This window comes from Strigops habroptila, chromosome 5, assembly GCF_004027225.2.
Source record: "Strigops habroptila isolate Jane chromosome 5, bStrHab1.2.pri, whole genome shotgun sequence".
Classification (NCBI taxonomy): domain Eukaryota; kingdom Metazoa; phylum Chordata; class Aves; order Psittaciformes; family Psittacidae; genus Strigops; species Strigops habroptila.
This window is the reverse complement of record NC_044281.2, coordinates 33,730,165-33,750,175: the sequence shown is the minus strand read 5'-3', so window position 1 is coordinate 33,750,175 and position 20,011 is coordinate 33,730,165. Positions and strand designations below refer to the sequence as shown.

At 41.4% G+C, this 20,011-nt stretch overlaps 1 protein-coding gene across 9 annotated transcripts; it reads left to right on the top strand.

The window, feature by feature from the left end:
* Nucleotides 1–470: 470 nt before the first annotated feature.
* On the top strand, nt 471–19,781 carry SLC16A9 (solute carrier family 16 member 9). Of its 9 annotated transcripts, XM_030488027.1 has the most exons (8): nt 471–574; nt 4,722–4,779; nt 5,022–5,141; nt 6,360–6,588; nt 14,651–14,794; nt 15,714–15,809; nt 17,629–18,537; nt 18,870–19,781. In XM_030488027.1, exons 4-8 carry the CDS (start codon nt 6,393–6,395, stop codon nt 19,046–19,048), a joined length of 1,524 nt encoding a protein of 507 aa, XP_030343887.1. In that variant the 5' UTR covers nt 471–574; nt 4,722–4,779; nt 5,022–5,141; nt 6,360–6,392; the 3' UTR covers nt 19,049–19,781. The 9 variants fall into 9 exon arrangements, with proteins under 9 accessions (XP_030343887.1, XP_030343882.1, XP_030343888.1 ...); XM_030488022.1 differs by lacking the exon at nt 5,022–5,141 and having other exon boundaries at nt 478–574; XM_030488020.1 differs by having other exon boundaries at nt 512–574; nt 4,975–6,588.
* The last annotated feature ends 230 nt before the right edge of the window (nt 19,782–20,011 follow it).

The following is a 20,011-nucleotide window of genomic DNA, read 5'->3' as shown; positions in this document are numbered from 1 at the left end:
CGGCAGCGTGGGCATGCGAATAAAAGGAGCAGGGGATGGTGGCAAGCGGGTTTAGTGTGCCTTTGAGCCAGGCCCCCACCCCGCCCGGTGGGGCTGGGGACGGGCGGAGCAGCGGAACACCACGGTGAGTGCCGCTACCCCGCCGCTGCTCAGGGAACGAGGGCGGCTCCTACCCGGCTCCGCTGCGGCCGCCCGACCCCAGGCTGGCGCGACCGGTGTCCGCCCCTGCCCGGCGGGAGCGGGGCGGAGGAGGGCGGCGAGGACGGGGTCTGCCCGCGGACCGGGAGGTGGAGCAGGCATGGGTCGGCGGTGGAGGTGACGCCGAGCGGCCGCCCCACGCCTGCCCGGAGGGGCGGGGCCGGGGGTCGGGGCCGGGGCAGCCCACCCCGCCCCAGGGGCTGCGGGCGGAGGCGGTGGCGGCCCCCGGCGGCTCCTCCTCCCGCCCGAGTTACAACCGGTTCGTGCCGGCCGCGGCCCGCCCCGCCGCGCCGCGCCGGGGATGCGGGGCTGCCCCGGCCCGCCGGGGGCGGCTCCTGCCCCACGGGCCGCCCGCTGCTGCCGGCGCGGGGCGCAGGTAACGGGGACGGCGCCGCCTCGGGGGAACCCGGCTTCGGCCGGGCTACGGGGGGCTGCGGGTGAGGGGAGCGAGGGGCCGGGCCGGCGGTAGCCGCGGGAGGCGGCCAGGCGGGGCCTCGGCTCGGCTCGGCTCTCCGGCGGGAGCTCTCATTCGGCTGTCCCGGCCCCCGCTGTCGGTGCGGGGGGCGGCCGGGCCAAGCCGGTGGCCCTGAGAGGCCTCTGCTACGTCCGGGCTTCGGGGACAGGAGCCGGCCCAGTACCTGCCGTCTCCCGCGGGTGCCCGCTGGGGCGGCCACGTCCTCTGTGGTGCCGATCGAAGTCCATCCCTCGGTGCCCGCTGGGAGCACCCTTTGATGTTGCCTGCAGGTACCTGCCTCCTGGTGTCCTTTGTGGGTGCCTGTTGACATCCAGCGGGCACTCAGCAGTGTCGCGGTATCAGTGCCCGCTGTAGGCACATGGCAGCGGGCACCTATCGGCATCGGTGCCTGCCCATTGCAAACGCCCGTTGACGTCTCAGAGGCCGCGGCTGCCCAGGAGCAGGGCAACCTGGCGTGACCCTGTCTCGCCATGTGTGTAGCATCAGGCTGGCAAGGGCGACCTTTGGCGTTTCGCTGCGCGGGTGAGTGCTTCCCATTGAAACTGATCTGGAGGTGGTAGGTGTCAATGTGTAACAGCTCTCTGGAGCAGGGGTGGGCTGGCCCCTGAGGGCGTGGGGAGAGGCGAGGTGAGCCGGGGCTATAAGAACCCATCCATCCCCACAGAGGACCTGGCCAAGGAACACGGAGGGGTTGAGAGAGCAGACACCAAGGGGAGGCCTCACAGGTTGTGATGCGTAAGGCAGCATACACCGCACTTTTGTTTTGCAGAGTTGTTGTTCTCTGATAAATGAAGTTGGCTGGTGGTTTTATAGCAGCACTGGCTTACATCTGTCTGTGTGGGTGTCTGACCGGCAGTTACATTGAGGGGGGAAAGCTGGTCTTCCATCCCCTCTGGGGCAGTGAGGCTCTGGAAACAGGTAGGACTGGTTCTGCTGAGCTGACAGATTTGTACAAAGCCGGTTGGCTTATGTGCTGCCCTGGTTGATGCTTCTTTATGTGAACTTATTTTGCACAGTAGAAAAGCATTGTTATGTTGTTGGTAAGCTTTGTTCTGGTAATTTGTTTTGTTTTAAACTCCATGTTTCTTCCCTTATTAAGCAGAAATAGAAGGAAATATTTATGTCGAGGGGCCTCTTGTATAACTTGCGAAAGGGAAAATGGAGGAGCATGAGAAATAGGTAGACCCAAATGCAGAGAACCGAGAGGGGAATATGTACGTTCAGTGTGAAAGAACTTAAAGATGAATGTTTACATGTGGGAGCTGCTGTAGTTAGAACATCAGTTGAAGTCTGATGTCATCAAAGTACAGATGCATCTTTTTTGGTGCATTTAATACAGTGCTTACGTGCCAGTAGGTGTTTGGATGCAATGAGTATGTTAAAAAGAACTCTAGTGCATCGCTGACACTCTAACACTTTAGGTGTTGCTTGCACGCTAAGGGTAGCAGAAACTTCAGATGATAATTGCAATAAGGTTACCTGAAAAATAAATAGAAGTTTACATGAAATCTAATTTAACTTAAAATGAGGGATGTTAGCATTCTGGTTGGTACTATCTTAATTTGTACCAGTGCCTTGCAGAACTGGAACAGCTGAGTGTAAATCACACAGTGATTCTGCTGACATCGGCTTTCTTTGCAGCCACGTGCTGCTCACAGAAAGCAGCGTACTTAACCAGACTCCAGTTGCACAAATAACAATCTGGAAACAATCATATTGCTACTGTCTTTCTCAAGATTCCCTTTGCCTCAGATTAGTACAAGTTTCTGTGCTGAGGACTTATATTTCAGTTGTATTCGTGGTGTTTAGACGAATTATTTTTTTTGTGCTCCTCTGTCATCTTTTAGCCAAATTTTAAGATTTTTTTAGAGAAAGAGATCAATCTTGTGATAAAGCTGCTTAAGAAAACAGTTGCAGCCAGATACCCCTCTTTTTCCACATTAAAACTGTTGTTCAGTTAGTTCTCTAGGGTTTCTTCTTGTTGTGTTGGTAAAGGCTTTCATCAAGCAGCTCTCTTCCTCTGATTCTTATTCTCAGTGAGTACAACGCACTGAAAAGCTTTTTCTGACCAAACCTCAAGTTACTGTTTAATTCTTTATGCTTCATTTCTCCATTTCAGTTGTTTTGATGCAACTAGCTTTCCTGGAGTCTGAAGTATTTTATTGTGTGAACAGTAAGGTTTGTGAAATGGTTCCCACCTGAATTTTAAACCCATGGTTGTTCATTTGTCTGTTTCCAGGATAACACAAGTCTTCCTGGTTGGTTCCAAGGGAAAGCAAAACTATTGAGCACTCTCTTCTGTGTGGGCTTCTGTTTCTTTATTTTTGATCATTGTGTTTATCTGTGCAGTCTTCTGCACAGATAGAAAATAGTAAAAGGCACTCTGGATCTCTCGGAAGTCGATGCACAGATTTGATGCCCATGCAGGCAGTGCTGGAAGTAGCAAAGGCTTAGCTTCTACTGTTGGCTCCTGTCTGTTATACTACAACTTGTCGTTTTCTGGGAAGCATTAAATAATGTACCAATAAAAGATGCATTGCTATCCAGTCCCAGCAGCAGCTTGGTTGACCGGGACATCTTTAACTATGTATCATAACAGAGGGCTCTGGGGAACAAGCTTCTCACACAGGGCTCTGAGCTCTTGTGCTTCCTTCAGGACTTCATGCCTTCAAGGAAGTTAGAAAATACACCTTATTTTAGATAACAGATACACAGCAGTGTGAGGTGAAGGAGCAACTTGCAAGAAAGCGAAGGGTAAGTCAGGTCATGTAGGCTCCTAAAAACCAACCCTGGGACTTCATAGATCTGTTTTCAGTTTGAGGATGATTTTTGGAGGAATAATGACAGTGGTTTTTGCTTCTTGCTTGGCAGTTGCAGACTGTAAATGGTTTGAAGTGTTTAGGAAATAGATGGCTTTGGTACCTAAAATTCTGCTATTTAGCTAAAACATACGGAAGAGATCTGTGGTGCAAAATAGGAGAAATCGGCATGGAGAAGGTCAGCTCTTTTGCTGCTGTAAGTTGGAAGTGGTTGGTTAAAGTCAGTAACCCTGCACAGACTTGCAGCAGATGAGGAACTGATCCAGAGGTTTTTTTAAGTCTTTCTTTTAGAAAAGACTACGTGACCTAAGACTATGAAAACTTTTTTCTCTCCTGCCCTGCCCTCCCTTCCTCCCCATCAAATGTTTAGAATAGCAGAACTGAACTCAAGAGTTGTCTCTGTGCCAAATTCTGGGGCATCAATATAGTGGAAATCAATATAACTTCTAAAACATGTTTGTTTTCTAAAGATTACTTTTTAAACATGTATGAGTTGGGATTATTCACTGTCGATTTCCACTATTTTAGTGGTTTGCTGAAAACTTCCTTGCTTTGTCCCAGTGGAAGTGTCTTTTGTTGAAGCTGTTACTTATTTCCACTATTTTTACTCCAGTCAGGGATGAAACAAGCCAAGTGATACTTATTTAGTGTATGCAGAGGTGCATGTGTCAGCTCTTTTGGTGACTGCATTCAAATAGTTTAAATATTTTGTGTAGAAATATGGGGATCCCCTTTTGTATAAAGGTTCTTGCTGTAGCAAAGTACCTATTAGCAGCTTTTTAATGCTTTGATACTTTATGGCATGTTATTTCTGTCTATCCCAGCTGTCATCCTTGCATCTCCTGTAGTTAAGGGACACTTGCTAGAGCTTACATATATAAATGAAACATACAACTTTGTAACAACTGTAACTGGAAATACTGTATCTTGAAGGACTGTCAGTATGTTAAAACTGTAAATCACTCCTAAAGGACCTAGAATGTCAAAGTTTATTTTACATTAGTGGACAATGTTTTTGTTATTTTGGGGCTCAAGGCTGCTGTCAGCTGTTAATTAATTGAGAGGGGGTCAGTATTTCTCCACTGAGATAACTCTATTACTTCTGAAGTTCCTCTGAAAAGATATGAAAAAGAAGAGATTTAATATGAAGATACCATTTTTTTGGAGTTGTGCTCACTGTTGCAGTCATACTTTGGCTGAAAACTTGCTTTGCTGCTCTTTCTCTGCAGGTACAGTTGTTACGTGAAGTTACATTTGTAGGAAGCTGAAGGACTTTTGCCATCACCTGTAAGTATCTACCCTCAAAGTAACATTATGCCTGTAAACTGAAGCTGGGCTTTTTCATGTCCTTATAGTAATTAATCCTCAAAATTTTATACTGTAGCTTTTATGTAAGTTTTCCATGCATATTCTTAAAAATTGCCCGAGCAAAGTGTATGAGGAGCTTGAATGAAAGTTCTGTTATTGTCCACTTGTTTACAGTGTCTTCATACAGCGGTAATTTTTTTCTGTCTCTTCTGGGTTGTAAGTCAAGAAGGCAGTGCAATATGTTTATTTTTCTGCTTTGACTCTTGGGGGTCTCCCAGAGCAGAACTCTTACTGCAGCAGTGTGAAGATGGTCCTTGAGAATATTGCATGAAGAAAACAGGGTAAGAGCATATCTGTAAAGGTAAAGGAAATAAAATTGTGAAGAATCACATGTCCGGTTAGTGACAGAGCCAGGAACAGGACATGGGTTTTGCAATTATCACTTCGACAGATTTCTCCCTGTAGAGAGGGAGGGAAGGTTAATTGTGTGCACAAGGACACAGTATCACTGGAGTCATCCAAACTCCAAAGCAGTTTAGCCTGGGAAACCTCTAAACTCTTTTCTGGATTTTAGAAGTATCTGTCCCTACATTCACAAACCAGTCTTGAGAAGGTGTGAGGACAGTACGTTATTTATAGCCATAGATACATAGGTGATGGATCTTTCCATGCAAAGGAGTAAGGTGCTTACGGAGTCAAGAAGTGATCACCAGTTCCAGGAAGGATGGTGTGTGCAAACTGCGCTGAGGGCAGACACTGTAAGAGGTCATAGGAGAATTTTGTGTGCATGTTTAATATTGTCATGTCTTGGCATATAAGCCACACTTGTACACAGTTTTAAAACTTACTTCACTTACTAATATATACAAAGTGATTTTTGGATGCATCACTCCACTACACATCACCTTGTTGACAGAGCAGAATACTGAACTGTTACTATTTCCAGGATGTCAGTCTGTCTTTTGGACTGCCCCTCGGAGAGTACACTATTTGGTGGCAAACACCTTGCTAAACTGCAAAGTACTGTGCTGAGATTACAATTTGATAGACATTTTTTTTTTAACCTTGAACAAATATTTTTATACTTGTGATTTTATTTATTTTTCTTTTTTTTTCAATCCTGAAGTATTTATTTGTTTCATACTTGCAGCTTTTCTTGTCCTTCAAGCCTACATGCTTCACTCAGAATATCTGAGGTCTTCACAGCAGGTGGACATGTGGTTCTCTCTTTGAACTGGGGCAGATATTAAAGCTTGAGGTCTTCTCAAAGCCTGTTTAACACTCACAAAATTAAATGTTCCCTCTTTCTGTAATACAGTGCTGCTGATGTATGTATGACTTATTAAGGTTTTGTGTACTGTTCCTGTGTTATGCAGGAGAGGTAGAAGTAGCAGTAGTAACTCATTTTCATTGTCTGTATGCTATGCTGCATGTATTTCTTGAAGGGTGAAATAAGCCTCTGTATGAATGTGTGCTACTCTGTAGAGCTCACTTGTATTAGTAAACCTAGATCAGTCACATTTCTAATGCTCTGTTCTGTTTGTTTTTTGTTTATACAGGTTCTGCCTTTACATCCGCGCTCATCTGACAAGATGGTATTTCGGAAACCACCGGATGGTGGCTGGGGCTGGGTGATTGTTGTCGTTTCCTTCTTTACTCAGTTCTTGTGTTACGGATCACCGCTGGCGGTGGGAGTCTTGTATTTAGAATGGCTGGATGTTTTTGGAGAAGGGAAAGGCAAGACTGCTTGGGTTGGATCTCTAGCAAATGGAATCGGACTGCTTGCCAGTAAGTGTAGAAGCAGTATCTATCTTAAATCAGAACATTTCTTTCTAGTAAATGCTTTCATCTGTGTGTGCTTTTGGAATTACATTAAAGACGGCAGCAAATGATAGAATAAGGATGATGCATTTTTGTTTTAGGTCAAGATGAGTAGGAAGAGTACCTTTATATGGTAAAAAAGCAATAAAAATATTACCCTTATAAAATTCAAAATTACTGTATTTGAAAAAACTAGAAAATCTCTGGGAAACTGGATGGTAATTTTGTTGATGGGATTATTTTTTTTTTTTTAAATGAGGCTTTAAGTGTGATATTTGCATTAGTATCTTTAAAATCAGAGCTAACTGTTAGTCTGAAATGATTAAAAAATTATTATAATTACATTAAAAAAGTCAATTAATAAACTAGTTACTCATTTTTCAGCTCTAGAAACCCACCAGTTAGGGTGGGTGAGGGCTCTTTTCCACTGTTTGTTTGAGAAAAATATTCCTTCGAAGCCTGGAAAGTTATGGATAGCAGTGACATTAAATAAAACAACTTTGCTGAAAGATTTTCTTTAGTAAGACATTGTCACTTTGAGAGTAACAGCAGAGTTTTAGGGAAATAAAACACCATTTGGAAAGTTCATAGGTCCTATTTCTTTTGTTGTTGTTTTAATATCAAGCATGGTTATTGTACTGGATAATATCACTAACTTCTGCTTTTCAAAGATTCTCCATGGGAACTACTATCTTTTTGCTGAATCTGGAAAAAAATGCCTGTCAACAGAGCAATTGCTATGAGGAAAAGCAATTATGTAGTTTAATGGACAAAATGCTGTTCACAATTCTGAGGAAATTTCTCCTTAAAATAAAGTTGACATTCAAACAGCGATACAGACCTGAATAAAGACCACTGCTTTGTAGGATGCTATAACTGGCCGAATACTGGTGTTGCTTTTGTGTTAAGTGTTGTATCACTAAGCAGAATGGAAATAGGCAAAAGCATGTGGCACATTAACCACAAGAAAACTATATTCAGTCTCAGGGTTTAAGTGGGCAAAGGACTATAGACTGCTCTTTTTAATACTTTTTTATTTTCCTGTTTAAGGGCATGGACTCCCATTATTAGCAGATCAAGACCTAAATAAACTTGAGAGAGAATGAAGTGGGAGGGAAAGAAGAATAAACAAGATAGTTACTGAAGAAAAACTAGGCAGAAGGGAGTTGCAAGAGAAGGGGTGAAGAAAAGCCCTCTCCCTGGAGACAGAAGTCTCTGGCTCACTTTCTGACAAAAGCCTCAGCTTTCTTTCTTGTATGTTAGCAGCATGCTAGTTTCCAGATTTCTCAGTGCCCTCTGTCTTGCCACTGTAAGCAGCTGCCGGTAGCATGCTTTATAGCAAATAAGAACTTCTGTGGCTGAATAATATGTATAAAAGCTGCTATTGTAATTGATTTTGATATAGAATTACTAAATTACTTAAAATTTTGACAGTTTAGGAGGAATGTTTTCTGTCAGGTGTACTTTTATTCTTGCAGTTTGTGATTAGCTTAATCATTCCTATATTTAATGCCTTCAAAGAAAAGTACAATAAGGGCCTTTTAATTGCATTGATGTTCTCAGAGTTGAGTGAAAACAAAATGTAAGTTCCCTGCTTTATCTGAAATGGAAGATCCCACTGTTTTACCAGATTGGGATCTGACCTTAATAATAACTCAACTTGAGGTAAACTCAATGAAGGCACACTAAGTATCAGAACATCTACATAAAACTAGAATGCTCTTGACAAGTTACAATTTTTCAGGCAGTTTTCATAGCAAGACTTTTTCAGACCTAGTCGCTAGTGTAATGAACATATATGTTTTTGGGGCAAACCTGTTGGTACAACACATTGCAAAGTTACACCCTTTTCATGAACATAGGGAAAGAGAACTTGCTTCTGTTCTTATTTCTGTTATTGCAGGTTCTAGCATTATAGGTCAGGTTGGACCATTGTGTGTCGCAGTGTGTGTAAAGTAGATGAACAGGCTGATTGAATTTTCTAAATTAGCATATATTTATGTATGTGAAAAGATATTATCTGTAACTTAATAACTTGGCAGTCTCCCCAGGCAAGCTGGTTTCAGCAGCAGTATTGCATGTGTGAATGCTAGTAGCTGGACAGCTTTACTCCAAAGCTTTTCTGGATACCCCTTGCCTTTTAGTGTTCCTAACTTGACTCTTTTAGTATTTGTTGCTCTTTCCTTTCTCCCCTATTTTGGTTTCCAGTCTCTGATCTAGTTATCCAAAAACATATTTTCAAATATTGGTACTCTTAAAGCAATGCATGTTGTATGCCGAAAATACTGTAATTCTCATTTGATTTAGAACATATTTGTTAAGTGCATTCTCTGTCTCGCAACTTTTCTCAGTAGTTAATTTCCTCTTTCAAGTATGTGATATTATGATACAAGTTGCTTAGTTTTAGTTTTCAGCTGGTGAATAATGTTATCTTTCAGTGGTATATTTTTGAAGTGCCTCTGAATTAGCATGGTGTATGCCTAGAGACTGCTGTCAAATTAATTCTAGATTTTCTTTTAAGCCTGTACTGTGATATGGTCTTTTTGCCATTGATACAAGAGATTTCCACTCTTAATTAAGGCTCTTCTATGAGCTCTCTCTGACTTAGAATGGCAGGTATGGTAGTTTTGCAGCTACACACAGGAAATCAGTTAGTGTCCATTTTCTTAAGGAAGACTTTTCTCATTGATAGCGCTGGAAATCATATTAGCTAGTTTCTGTAACAAGTGAAAGATAAGTCCAGTGACTTTGCTATATTAGTGCTGTAATTTCACCAAAAAGAAGAAACTGTCCTTACATGTATGCCAGCTGGCACAGAAAAAGATTCTGTGTAGTCTTCTCCCCTTCCCTCTGTACATTTTCTGAGGTAGCTGATGACGCTGAGTCCTTACACATTTGCTGTATTGGTATCCTTTCTACAATGTTTACTTCTGACTTCTGTGAGAGCTAAACTTAGACTTGAGACATAGAAGCCCAGTACAGCACCTTGTTTATTGAGATGGATTTCCTAGCTGTCTGGTGTTTGATTTCTGTCCTCTTGCTCACAGCACAGACAGCATTGCTAAGGCCAGTGTTCAGCCCTGAGCTGGACCATTCAGCTGGAAAAGGGAACAAGACAGAGACCTAGTTGATCTCTTCTTGCAGGATGACTTGAGTTATAATTTCCTGTGATGTGACCTTAAAATGTATTGATAGAAATGTTCCTAAAACAGTGAAAGAAAAGCATTAGTGTTCTTGTACAGGGCAGTGGTGAGACTTCTGCAACATCAGGTGTCGTAACACTGATCAGGCTATATTAGAAGGGGCACATGGCTTCATGGATGATGTAGGGCTTGTTGCATAGGAAGAAAATGAAAGAGGTTAGCATGTTTCCCCTACCAAGACAGTCCAGAGGAGGATATTTATTTTGTTGTTGAAGATTGTGTGTTTCTCCTGCACCAAGTGTTATTAATTTTATGTCCATTTGGAGCCTGAAATTAAATTTGATCCATGTTACACTAGTTAAAAGCAAAACAGACAAAGACCTTGGCCTGTAATTGGCACTACAGCTGTTGATAGTAAGAGTTGACTTCAGAGTATTTGGCATAGGAGGAGACACAAGCAGTATGTTCCCCATTCCTACTCCCCTGTATTAATGGAGGAAGAACAAAGGGAAGATTCTCTCTTGAAACGCATGTCTTGATAAATTAATGGGGTATTTCTGCTGGTCTGAGGCATTCAGTTACATATTTTAAAAGCTTAATTTTGTGTTTTCAAGCAATATTTTTACAACTCTAAAAACACCTTTGCCGCATCTACACATTTTCAGACAAAACCCTCATTCATAGATAGCCCTCACTGTAAACTATGGAAGCTATACTTCATTTGTGGGAAGGGGAGGAGGTGTCCCAAAGATTCCTCTGAAGAGGACCCCAGTTCTTTTAATAACATTATCAGAAAGGAGCAGTCTTTTCAATCAGTTGGGAGTGGGCTGCTGCCCAGTGTAAAACGGCTTTTTCTGACCTATATTCTTATGCAAAGTACAAACATTTGGAGAATATTATATTTATTATGATGAGGTTTTAGCAATGCATTTAATATGCAACAAATGTTCTTGTGTTCTGTCTAGTGGATTTTATGTACAGTCCATGAGCATTGTTTCTCCTCTACAGTTACAACAGGCTCAGACAGATACCAACAAGTAGCGTGGGTCAGATTAAGGCGATAAGAAAAAGAACTCTGTTGTCCAGTGTTGTTTGTTTAGCAATAGGTTTTGTGTGTGTATGAGGTGAAGGAAGGAGGATGCTTGAGATGAGCGAGTGGAGACAGGGAGTGCTAGTTTGCAAAATTTTTTTCTTCATGTGGTAAGATTGAGGAAGAGTGTGTTAGTTCTTAATGCCGGTTAAACAAAACAACTTTGTACTTGTCAGGAGATCAGAAGATTGCGATAGTTATAAAGTTCCTCTGAGAGCAGCAGATAGCTGGTTTTCACATCTCAGGAAGGACTCACTGTTATATTCAGGTCTCACTGAGAGTAGTCTTTTATTAAAAAAAAAAAAAATCTTAATGAAAATATCAATACACAAATGATTCCAACCAGGAGTTCTCTCTCTTTGGTCTCTGCATGAAGATCTGCATGGCCATGAAGAGCCCATCTCTTTCTGCTAGTTCTTCCCATTTTGTCTAGGGATCTTCTTGACTGCTCCCCTGCAGAGCCTGATATTACTGAATGCCAAGTCTTGACAGGTTGTGTGTGGAAGAGCAGTGGCTGTCCCTGTGCTGGCTTCCAAGTCTTTCTACCTAAAGTTAGCTACCATTCTTATAAGATGGGCTGGTACTTTTTTTTTTTTTTTTTTTTTTTTCTTGATAGGATTTGGTGTAGTTTTATCATTTGGAAGAAAAAAAAGCCGAAAGGATTTTCGTTTGTAAAAAAGGTGAATATTTATCAATGCCTTCAAATATTAGTCTAATACCAGTGCTAGCCCCTGGAGTTGCTTAGTAAACTGAACAAAATACTGACTTAAAAGCCATTTTCCATGCTTACTATTGAGGATTGCCACTGGGATTTTATTTTTTTGTTGTTCACATTACAGTGAGAAATACACTATCAGTGGAAGGATCTTTCTGAAAGAGAGTCAGCTAGTGAAAAGCCTTATGCTGCCTGAAGAGCTATTTCCTATGCAGCTGTACATAGACTCCTATATTCTTCAGAACATTCACTTTGAACAAAATCCACAGAGCAGGAGTTCACAGAGCAAGTCTCAGTCCCATTCTGGGAAAGTTGGATATTCAACTAGAATTAACTGCCTTGAACTCATTGTGCTTGAATGAATACTTGTAGAGAATAACATGTTTGTGTACAGTGAACTCCTGAGCAAATACCATGGTAATAAAAAAAGGTACTGTGCCTAGTGGGAAAAAAAAAAAAAAAAGCCATCTCTTTGGGAAACAGAGAAAGAGAAGGAATGTGAGGCAAGGAAAAGAACAGAGATGCTGGCTGTTACATGGGTTTTCTTTTGTGACTTTTATTTTCTTGCAGTATGATGGGGGAAGTGTGAAAGTAGAACCTATTGTGAAGAGGAAGATGGAGCTGTTTTTCTTCTCGTCCCAGAGACCTATAATAACTATTTTAATACTTATGCTGGCGCTCCTTCTTATAAACAGGGCCATTGCTGAGTGGCCAGATCTCTTGCTGTGTGAGATGGCACATTAATACTGAGCTTATTGAAGCAGGTTTTTCAGTTTTGTGCAGGTTGTTTTCCCTGTCAGAGCAAAAAGATCTCTTTGTACTTTTTGTTCTCCTTTGGGATTATTTTTCTAAGTGGGAGAAGCTGGAAGAGTATCACCTTGGACCCTGTCAGAGATGTTTTTGATGATGTTCCAAAGGAGACTGTCCTTGTCAGATTATGAAGACGTATTTTTCAGCAATGTGTCTCCCTTGTTCTGGCTTGGGGGTCAGAGGGTCTAGCTTCATCTCAGATCCTCTCGTAGCAGTCAGTGCAGTCTGTACCAGTACCACCACTCCAGGCTGGCCAGAGACCTTCTGAAAGTAGCTATGTCGAAATATAGAGACCAGGTGGAAGGGAAATATTGTTTGTTTTAGCAAGGTAGTGGGTCAGAAATAAAGAATGGAAAGAGTACAAATTCCTCTGCTTAATTGAATTATGTTATCACTGCCTAATGTTCTTTTAGTGTAGAAGAATATTTTATGTAATACAGATTCAATCCTTTGTTTATTTTTAAATCCCATGGTTTCGGAAACATACCAATCTTAATTTGCGAGTTCTAATAATTAGTTCTAGAGTCAGCAACAGTCTAACACTCTCAGCTTTTGCTCTTGGCAAGTTACTCTGCCCAACTTATTCTGGCCAGCTTTCCTTTCCACAGCATGCTGACTCTTGAGAAGAAGTAAGTGCTTACATCTTCCTTTTTCATTGTTTCCAAAATCCAAATAAACCCTGCTTCCCTGTAAGATTTTTCTCGATTCTTCTTTAACTCTGACTCTTTGCCTGGATGAGCCCCAGTGCTGACTTGCTTCCCTTCATGGTCCCTAGGCAGACAGCTGTTATGTAGGGCAAAAGTTATGCCCTGCCTTTCTGTGGAGGAGTGTTTCACCTGCTAACGAATCTGCGCTCCTGCCTGACAGAACTGCTTGTCTCATAGCCAATAACTACACGAAAACCTTGCCTGCATTCCCAGCTGCTAGCTCCTGTCTGCAAACCTAGGCAAACCTAGTCCTCAGCTCCAACTGTTGTCCACCACCCACCACCTCTTTGGGCTCACCTCCCATCTGCTGGGATCTCAGTTATATGTGAGTCAGGGAGGACCAATCTTAACAAATGGCAGACTCCAAAGTTACTGCATTTGCAGATTGTATTGACTACGGAGTGTATATTGCTATGAATGAGATACAAAAGTGGTCAGGTGGGTTTTTTGTTGTTATTGGTATTTAAATAATGTCTTTCATCTGTGTCTAACTTCTAATTTCAGAGCTGCTGAGTTTAGGATCTTGGGGTTAATATATAAGTCTATGTATGAGTGTTTGGAACTGCAGGGTTTCAGATGAGAGATTGTCTTTTGGAAGCCAAGTCCCTTCTTGGTTGCTTATTTATGCATGAAACCAAGCTTGCACGCTGCTTCAGACTAAAAGGTGTATTCCAGGTCACACAACTGAAAAGAAGTGCTTGTTCTACCACTTCTGTGAGGGGAGAACTGACTGAGTAGAGTCAGAGTACAAAAGTTGCCTGCACTTTGTTCCTGTTTTGAAGAACTAACCAACCAAGAAGTATTGGGGGGTAAAGAAAAGGAGAAACTTCTTCTGAACTTCATGAACATTGCTCTGGATTTTCTCAATAAATGCCTTTTATTTTCTGTCATTTTGCAGTAGAAACCGAGAGAGGTAGTAAACAGTTATTTTGTAAAATACTGATTAGCAGGTATTTAATTCCCTAGAAAATCGGGGAGGCATAGTGTTTGTCTTTATCTATTGTATCAGCAGATATTTCCTCTATGTAAGCACCAGGTGGCATTCTTACTATGGTTATGATCAAAAGTTACTATTTTCCATTTCAGTATTATAAACCTTATTTTTTATGAAGAGCAATACAGATAGTGTCTTTCTGAAGCACAGTTTTTGGCTTCTGTCAAAAAAATACCTGCTAGGTTAAAGCCTGGCTGATGGTCTAACTTTTTTTGGTACCTAAAGATGATTCTTTTCAGAACTTCTGTACGAGTCCTTAGGTGTGTAGTGGCAGTGCTGTAGTCTAGTATGTACGTATCATCCTATTTTTAAAGAATGTTTTGCTGGCTCTCTCCCTCCCAGCCCTGGTACCATTCTGTGGTCCTGATGTCAGTTTCTCCTTGAGCAAAAATCTTGCAAGCCTGATCTTGTATGTTTTTATAACTGACTCTCATAAAGAGCCCTGGAAAAATGGGTATTCTAAATTGTTGTTTAGTTATTGTAAGAAACATTTCCATAGACTGGTATTTTTTTAGAAGTTCTTTCTGATGCTGGTAGTTACTAGGAATGTTTTTCCTGCTTTTCCTCTAGGTCCTGTCTGCAGTATATGTGTGTCATCTTTTGGAGCAAGACCAGTGGCAATCTTCAGTGGCTTTATGGTGGCTGGGGGCCTCATGATGAGCAGTTTTGCCCCTAACATATACTTTCTATATATTTCATATGGGATTGTTGTTGGTAAGAAATACCTTTCCTTCATATAGAGACTTCATCTTTATTATTTTGAGACTTTGTTAATGAGTCTGAAAGGAGAAACTGATTCACAGAGACGGAGTGAAGTCTGGAACTTGATTTATCAAGGAATAATTTGGGGTGGGAAGGGGTGTCAGAGGTAGGCTTTTGCCATGTAGTGATAGGTAAAAGCAATGAATATGTTCGTCAGGGTTTGAAAACAGTTTGTTCTCTGTTGACATGATTGTTAGAGATGGAAAAGCTGAGGTTTTTGCTAAGGGGTGGAATCAAGGTCTTCTGCAGGTGTGAATGAAGTGCCAATCTTAAACAAATAACATCTCTTCTGGAATTTTGTCATGTACTCATTCTAATTTGATAAATTAGAGATCATTAGGGAGCAATGCTGTTCTCTACGTAACTGGATCGAACCGAAAGCACTGTGCTAGAAGCATGAAAGTGCTGTTGTCCTAGCAGGTGGTGACCGGTCCCTCTGTGCTGCAGAGGGCTGCTGTGGGTGTTTTGTCATATTTCTGGTGTCAGGAATCCAGGCATATTGCTGGCCCGCAGGGACCTAGCAGGGTGCTGGCTCAGGCACAGTGCTGTATGGATGCAGCTCTGCTGTTTTCTGGGGCCAGCCCCTGGACTGAAAGCCATGTAATCCTTCCACATAGCATGGAGTCTGAGCTGTTGAACACCTCAAACCCAGCCTGCGCCGTGCAGGTTCTGCAGCCAGGGGTGGGAGAAGGAGGTGGGACTGTGCAGGCATCCTAATGGCCCTGTCAGTGTGAAGCCAGCGTGGCTGTTGAGCCAGCGGTAGAAGGTACCTCTGTGCCCAGGGTACACTACTGTATTATCTGGGGAATACAAAGGGGCATTCATTTCCCATAGCATGTTGCATGCTTTACTTCTAACTATTTTTCTCAAGGGCTTGGATGTGGCCTTTTGTATACTGCAACGGTTACCATCACTTGCCACTATTTTGACAAACGCAGAGGCCTTGCACTTGGTCTGATTTCAACAGGTATGACTTCTAATTGTCATTCTCTCTAACTTTTCAACTCTGATACAGCTACCGTTGCTGTGGCAATAAAAAACAGATTATATTTTTCTCATTTACCTTCAGTTTCCTGAAGTAGTACTTAAGTCAAAACACTGGTGGCAATGAATAGATAAAATCAGGCATCAGATAAAATAGTAACTACCCGTGCAGGTGTATAGTATGGGCTATCCATATGGATGAGAAAAAGATATTCACTAAAATGAAAGTAGACTCATGAGTAGCTTGGTCTTTATGCCATGGGTAACAAGAGGGGGAACTTTCCATAGAGCTCTCTTTCCCTTTTCTTTCTTGCACAAGATAAGAAGTGAAAAAGATTGGAGGTGCCGGATATAAGTGGTGGATCACCATAGCCTCACATTAACTGTACCTTTAAAGGAGTAGTTGGGCTAATATTTAAATATTTTTTTGTTTCCAATCTAAAAGGAGACTAAATTCTGAAATCTTTCAAAAGCTCATCCCAGCTTTTGTCCATCTATGTTAAAGGGATCCTAGGAAAACAAACCTCTGATAATACAAGGAAAATTCTTTGAAGGATGCTGAACAGTCTTTCTCAACCTCTCTCTGGGTCATTGTGTGATGTTGTATTTTACACCAACAGGAATTGCTAAATTAATGGACTAAGTAGGAACTGTTAAAGAATTGAGGAGTTATTGTTCCATGCCTTGCTTCCTGTGTTGTATGGAGTCTCTCCTCTGAACTGGTTTCTCAAGTAATTGTTAGTGAGGAGAGGCCTGGTCAGTACAGTCTGTATTGTGAGATATTAATGCCAGATCCATACCGGTGGAGTTAGGGGGAACTTCTGCAGAAATGTTCCTTGGAACCATTTTCAGTAGCTTTTGTTGGGATTTCAGGGAGTTTGCTTTAATGCCTGATCTTATTGAGCTTTTGTTAATTTTAGTTCTTGGAAGAACTAAAGAACAAAACAAGTCTGAATTTTATAATTATTTTTTCCAGTGTTTAGCACTGAAATATATAAATGGCTTTGATATAACCTAGCAACAGTCTTGAGCAAATGATTTTAATTTAAAGTTTATCTTTAAATTGACTTGAAACAAACTAATGCTCTGTATTTGTGAGTTGGTCATCCATTGATTGCAATGGATCGATGCTCACTCCAACAAAGAGCTTTTTCTTTGAACTGTTGGGATCGCATAAAATGCTTGTTTTCATAATAATTGCTTACTCGTCAGTGTTTTCCTCTGAATAGCCAAATTTCTCAAATGCATGAGCTTCAGAGATGCCTCTGGAGTAAACTCACACCATGTGAGCCGCCTCCTCCTTAAACACTAAGCAGTCAAGGCCTATTTCTAGGAGGACTCTTGGTGAACCCTTGGTCTGTTTCTGCCTTGGAGGAAGAAGGTGGCGGCAAGGAGGAGAAGGGGGAAAATATTGGTGTGTGAAATTCTGCCTGTGCTAACTCAAATGGCACCTGAAGGGATACATCTATTTGAGTGTGTGGCAGAAGGATGGCTTAATAGTTCCTTGGTGTTTTTCATTGGATATAGTATTGATCCTTGTTTCTAAAGTGTCTGCTAGTGTTTATCACCACAAATTGTTCAGATGTTTTGAAAAGCTTTCTTTTTTTTGGATACTCAATAAAGAAACTGTAACTTCAAGAGGCATGATAACGTACCAGTTCATTAGAGTGGGGAGAGAGGAGCCCAAATGACTTACTATTCCTGTGGCAGTGTATTTGTAGCTGCTGAAATGTAGACGTTCGTTAATGTTGAAGAATTTTCTCAGTTCTTCAGTTTAAACTGGTCTTATTTTCCTTTTGCAGGCTCAAGCGTTGGACTCTTTGTATATGCAGCATTGCAGAGAGAGCTTATTGATCTATATGGACTGGATGGTTGTCTGCTAATAGTTGGTGCGCTGTCTCTAAATATATTAGCATGTGGCAGCCTAATGAGGCCGTTGGAGTCATCTGATTCCCCTCCACCAGAAAAAACATGCATAGACAAAGTCCCAGAACAGTATTTTGTTTACCATGAAAAAGACAAGACTGTTGAAGAAAACATAAGCATCCTTGAAAAGGGCTACGTTGATGAAAAATGTGCTAACAATATGCCTGATTATAAACAGGATAGCATTTTAAATAAGAATGTATTAAACTCAATAAATGTAAATGAGAAAGACACATACAAAAAGAAAGTTGTAGAACAGACAAACTTCTGCAAGCAACTTGCCAAAAGGAAGTGGCAGCTCTATTTGAACTACTGGGAGGAAACCATGGTTCTTTTTAAGAACAAAGTGTTTTCAGCTCTCTTTGTTGCCATCTTGCTCTTTGATATTGGTGGATTTCCTCCTTCTCTGCTCATGGAAGATGTGGCAAGAAGTGCAAACATTAATGAAGATGACTATCATATGCCCCTTATTTCCATTATAGGCATTATGACTGCTGTTGGCAAACTTACTTTAGGAATACTGGCAGATTTTAAATGGGTTAACACTTTATATCTGTACGTAACTACCTTACTAATGACAGGAGTGGCCTTGTTTGCAATTCCATTTGCCAAAGGTTACCTTACATTAGCAATGCTTTCTGGGGTTTTGGGTTTTCTGACTGGGAACTGGTCAATTTTTCCATATGTAACAACAAAGACTGTGGGAATTGAGAAACTGACTCACGCGTATGGGATATTGATGTTCTTTGCTGGACTTGGAAATAGCCTCGGACCACCAATTGTAGGTAAGGTCAAGGTAGATACAATAAAATGAACATGAGCTTGTTGGGACCAGACAGAACTAATTTGCATGCAAGTAGTTCTGGTTGGCCCTAATAACAATGGAAAGATGAAATCAAAATCTTCAAGAAAAATTAAAGCCTGCTTCACTTGGGCTAGCCAAGCTGATTGTGTTCTGGTTTTGACTTTGTTGAAAGGCACATTTTATGTCGAAGTGGTCAAACTGTATTTTATCATGTGGTGTTTTTATTTTTTTTTCATGATGTATCTCTAACTTAAAGTGCTGTGTTACATTTACCTCCTCACTGATAGGCTTCTCTTTTACTTTCGCCCTCAGGTTGGTTTTATGACTGGACGCAGGAATATGACACTGCATTCTATTTCAGTGGCTTCTGTGTCTTACTGGGTGGATTTCTTCTGCTGTTGGTAGCGTTACCCTGCTGGAATGCCTGCACCAATCAGAGCTCAAAACTGCCTCCAAATACTTACTCCTACAAAGTTGCATCTAGTGCTTAGATGACAACTGGAAAACACTTTGCGCTTTTTTTATATTATACAGCAAAGTATTTTAGTAACTTTCCATTTATTTATGAAACCCCCAAATCCTCATGACTAAAAAAATTCCATTGTTGCTTGTTGTTCAGTTCCTTTTTCTTCTTTTATTTCTTTTTTTTATTTTATTTTTAAGAACAGTCTTATTTTGTCTACTATGCACCGTGTTTTCAGCCTGTGTCTACTGTAATTTCCTTTCACCCTGTAAGGGGTATATTCTGCTGTATTATCAGCTGTACTGTTGGGTTTTTTTAAAGGGGGTAGCTTGGAGGGGTGAAAACCTTGAAGCAAAATTGAAGGCCTGTTCGTTATGGGAGAAGGCTGGCATTTCTGGCATCTCTTATAGGTCTCCAAGTTGCACAATCAGACTTTACAAAACAAAAATTTGCCTTATTAGAGTGTCATACGGTGGCAAGGTGCTTATAATGTCATGCTTAGATTAACTTTTTGTCTTTTTAAAGTTTCTCCAATTTACAATGAAGTGCCAATTGGGGAGGGAGAAGAGGGGGAACAAAACCAACCTTGTGTAATATAACTGAAGTGAACTTTATGATGAAAGTAACAATTCTTACTACCACTGCAACTAAGAACTATGTTTATAAGAATTGCACATTTTGTGAAGTCTGTTTATAAAACTGTTGAACCAAAACCTTTTAAACCAAGGAATAAATATGATTGTTGAAACCATGAAAAGAAATGCTGGCTTGGTTATGGAAGTTCACGATCTTTAGATCGGAGTTGGAGATGTGCTCACAGAAGCTCAGAGGTGAGTGTTTCTGAGCAAGTCACCCACGGTTTGGCAGTACTGGGGGCATCTCTTGTTGCACAACTACAGTTTAGTAGGTTGATCCGGCTGTGAAGTGCTTAGCTAGGGCTTAGAACTTTCAACAAGGTAGACCTAATGAAAAAGGGAAAATGTGACAGCAA

Coding starts and splice junctions, on each gene's coding strand:
- SLC16A9 (XM_030488020.1), top strand. CDS start 6,219: ATGCTATGCTGCATGTATTTCTTGAAGGGTGAAATAAGCCTCTGTATG. Junction 15,810..17,628: donor ACTTGGTCTGATTTCAACAG/GTATGACTTCTA, acceptor TTCCTTTTGCAG/GCTCAAGCGTTGGACTCTTT. Junction 18,538..18,869: donor CCTCGGACCACCAATTGTAG/GTAAGGTCAAGG, acceptor TTTCGCCCTCAG/GTTGGTTTTATGACTGGACG.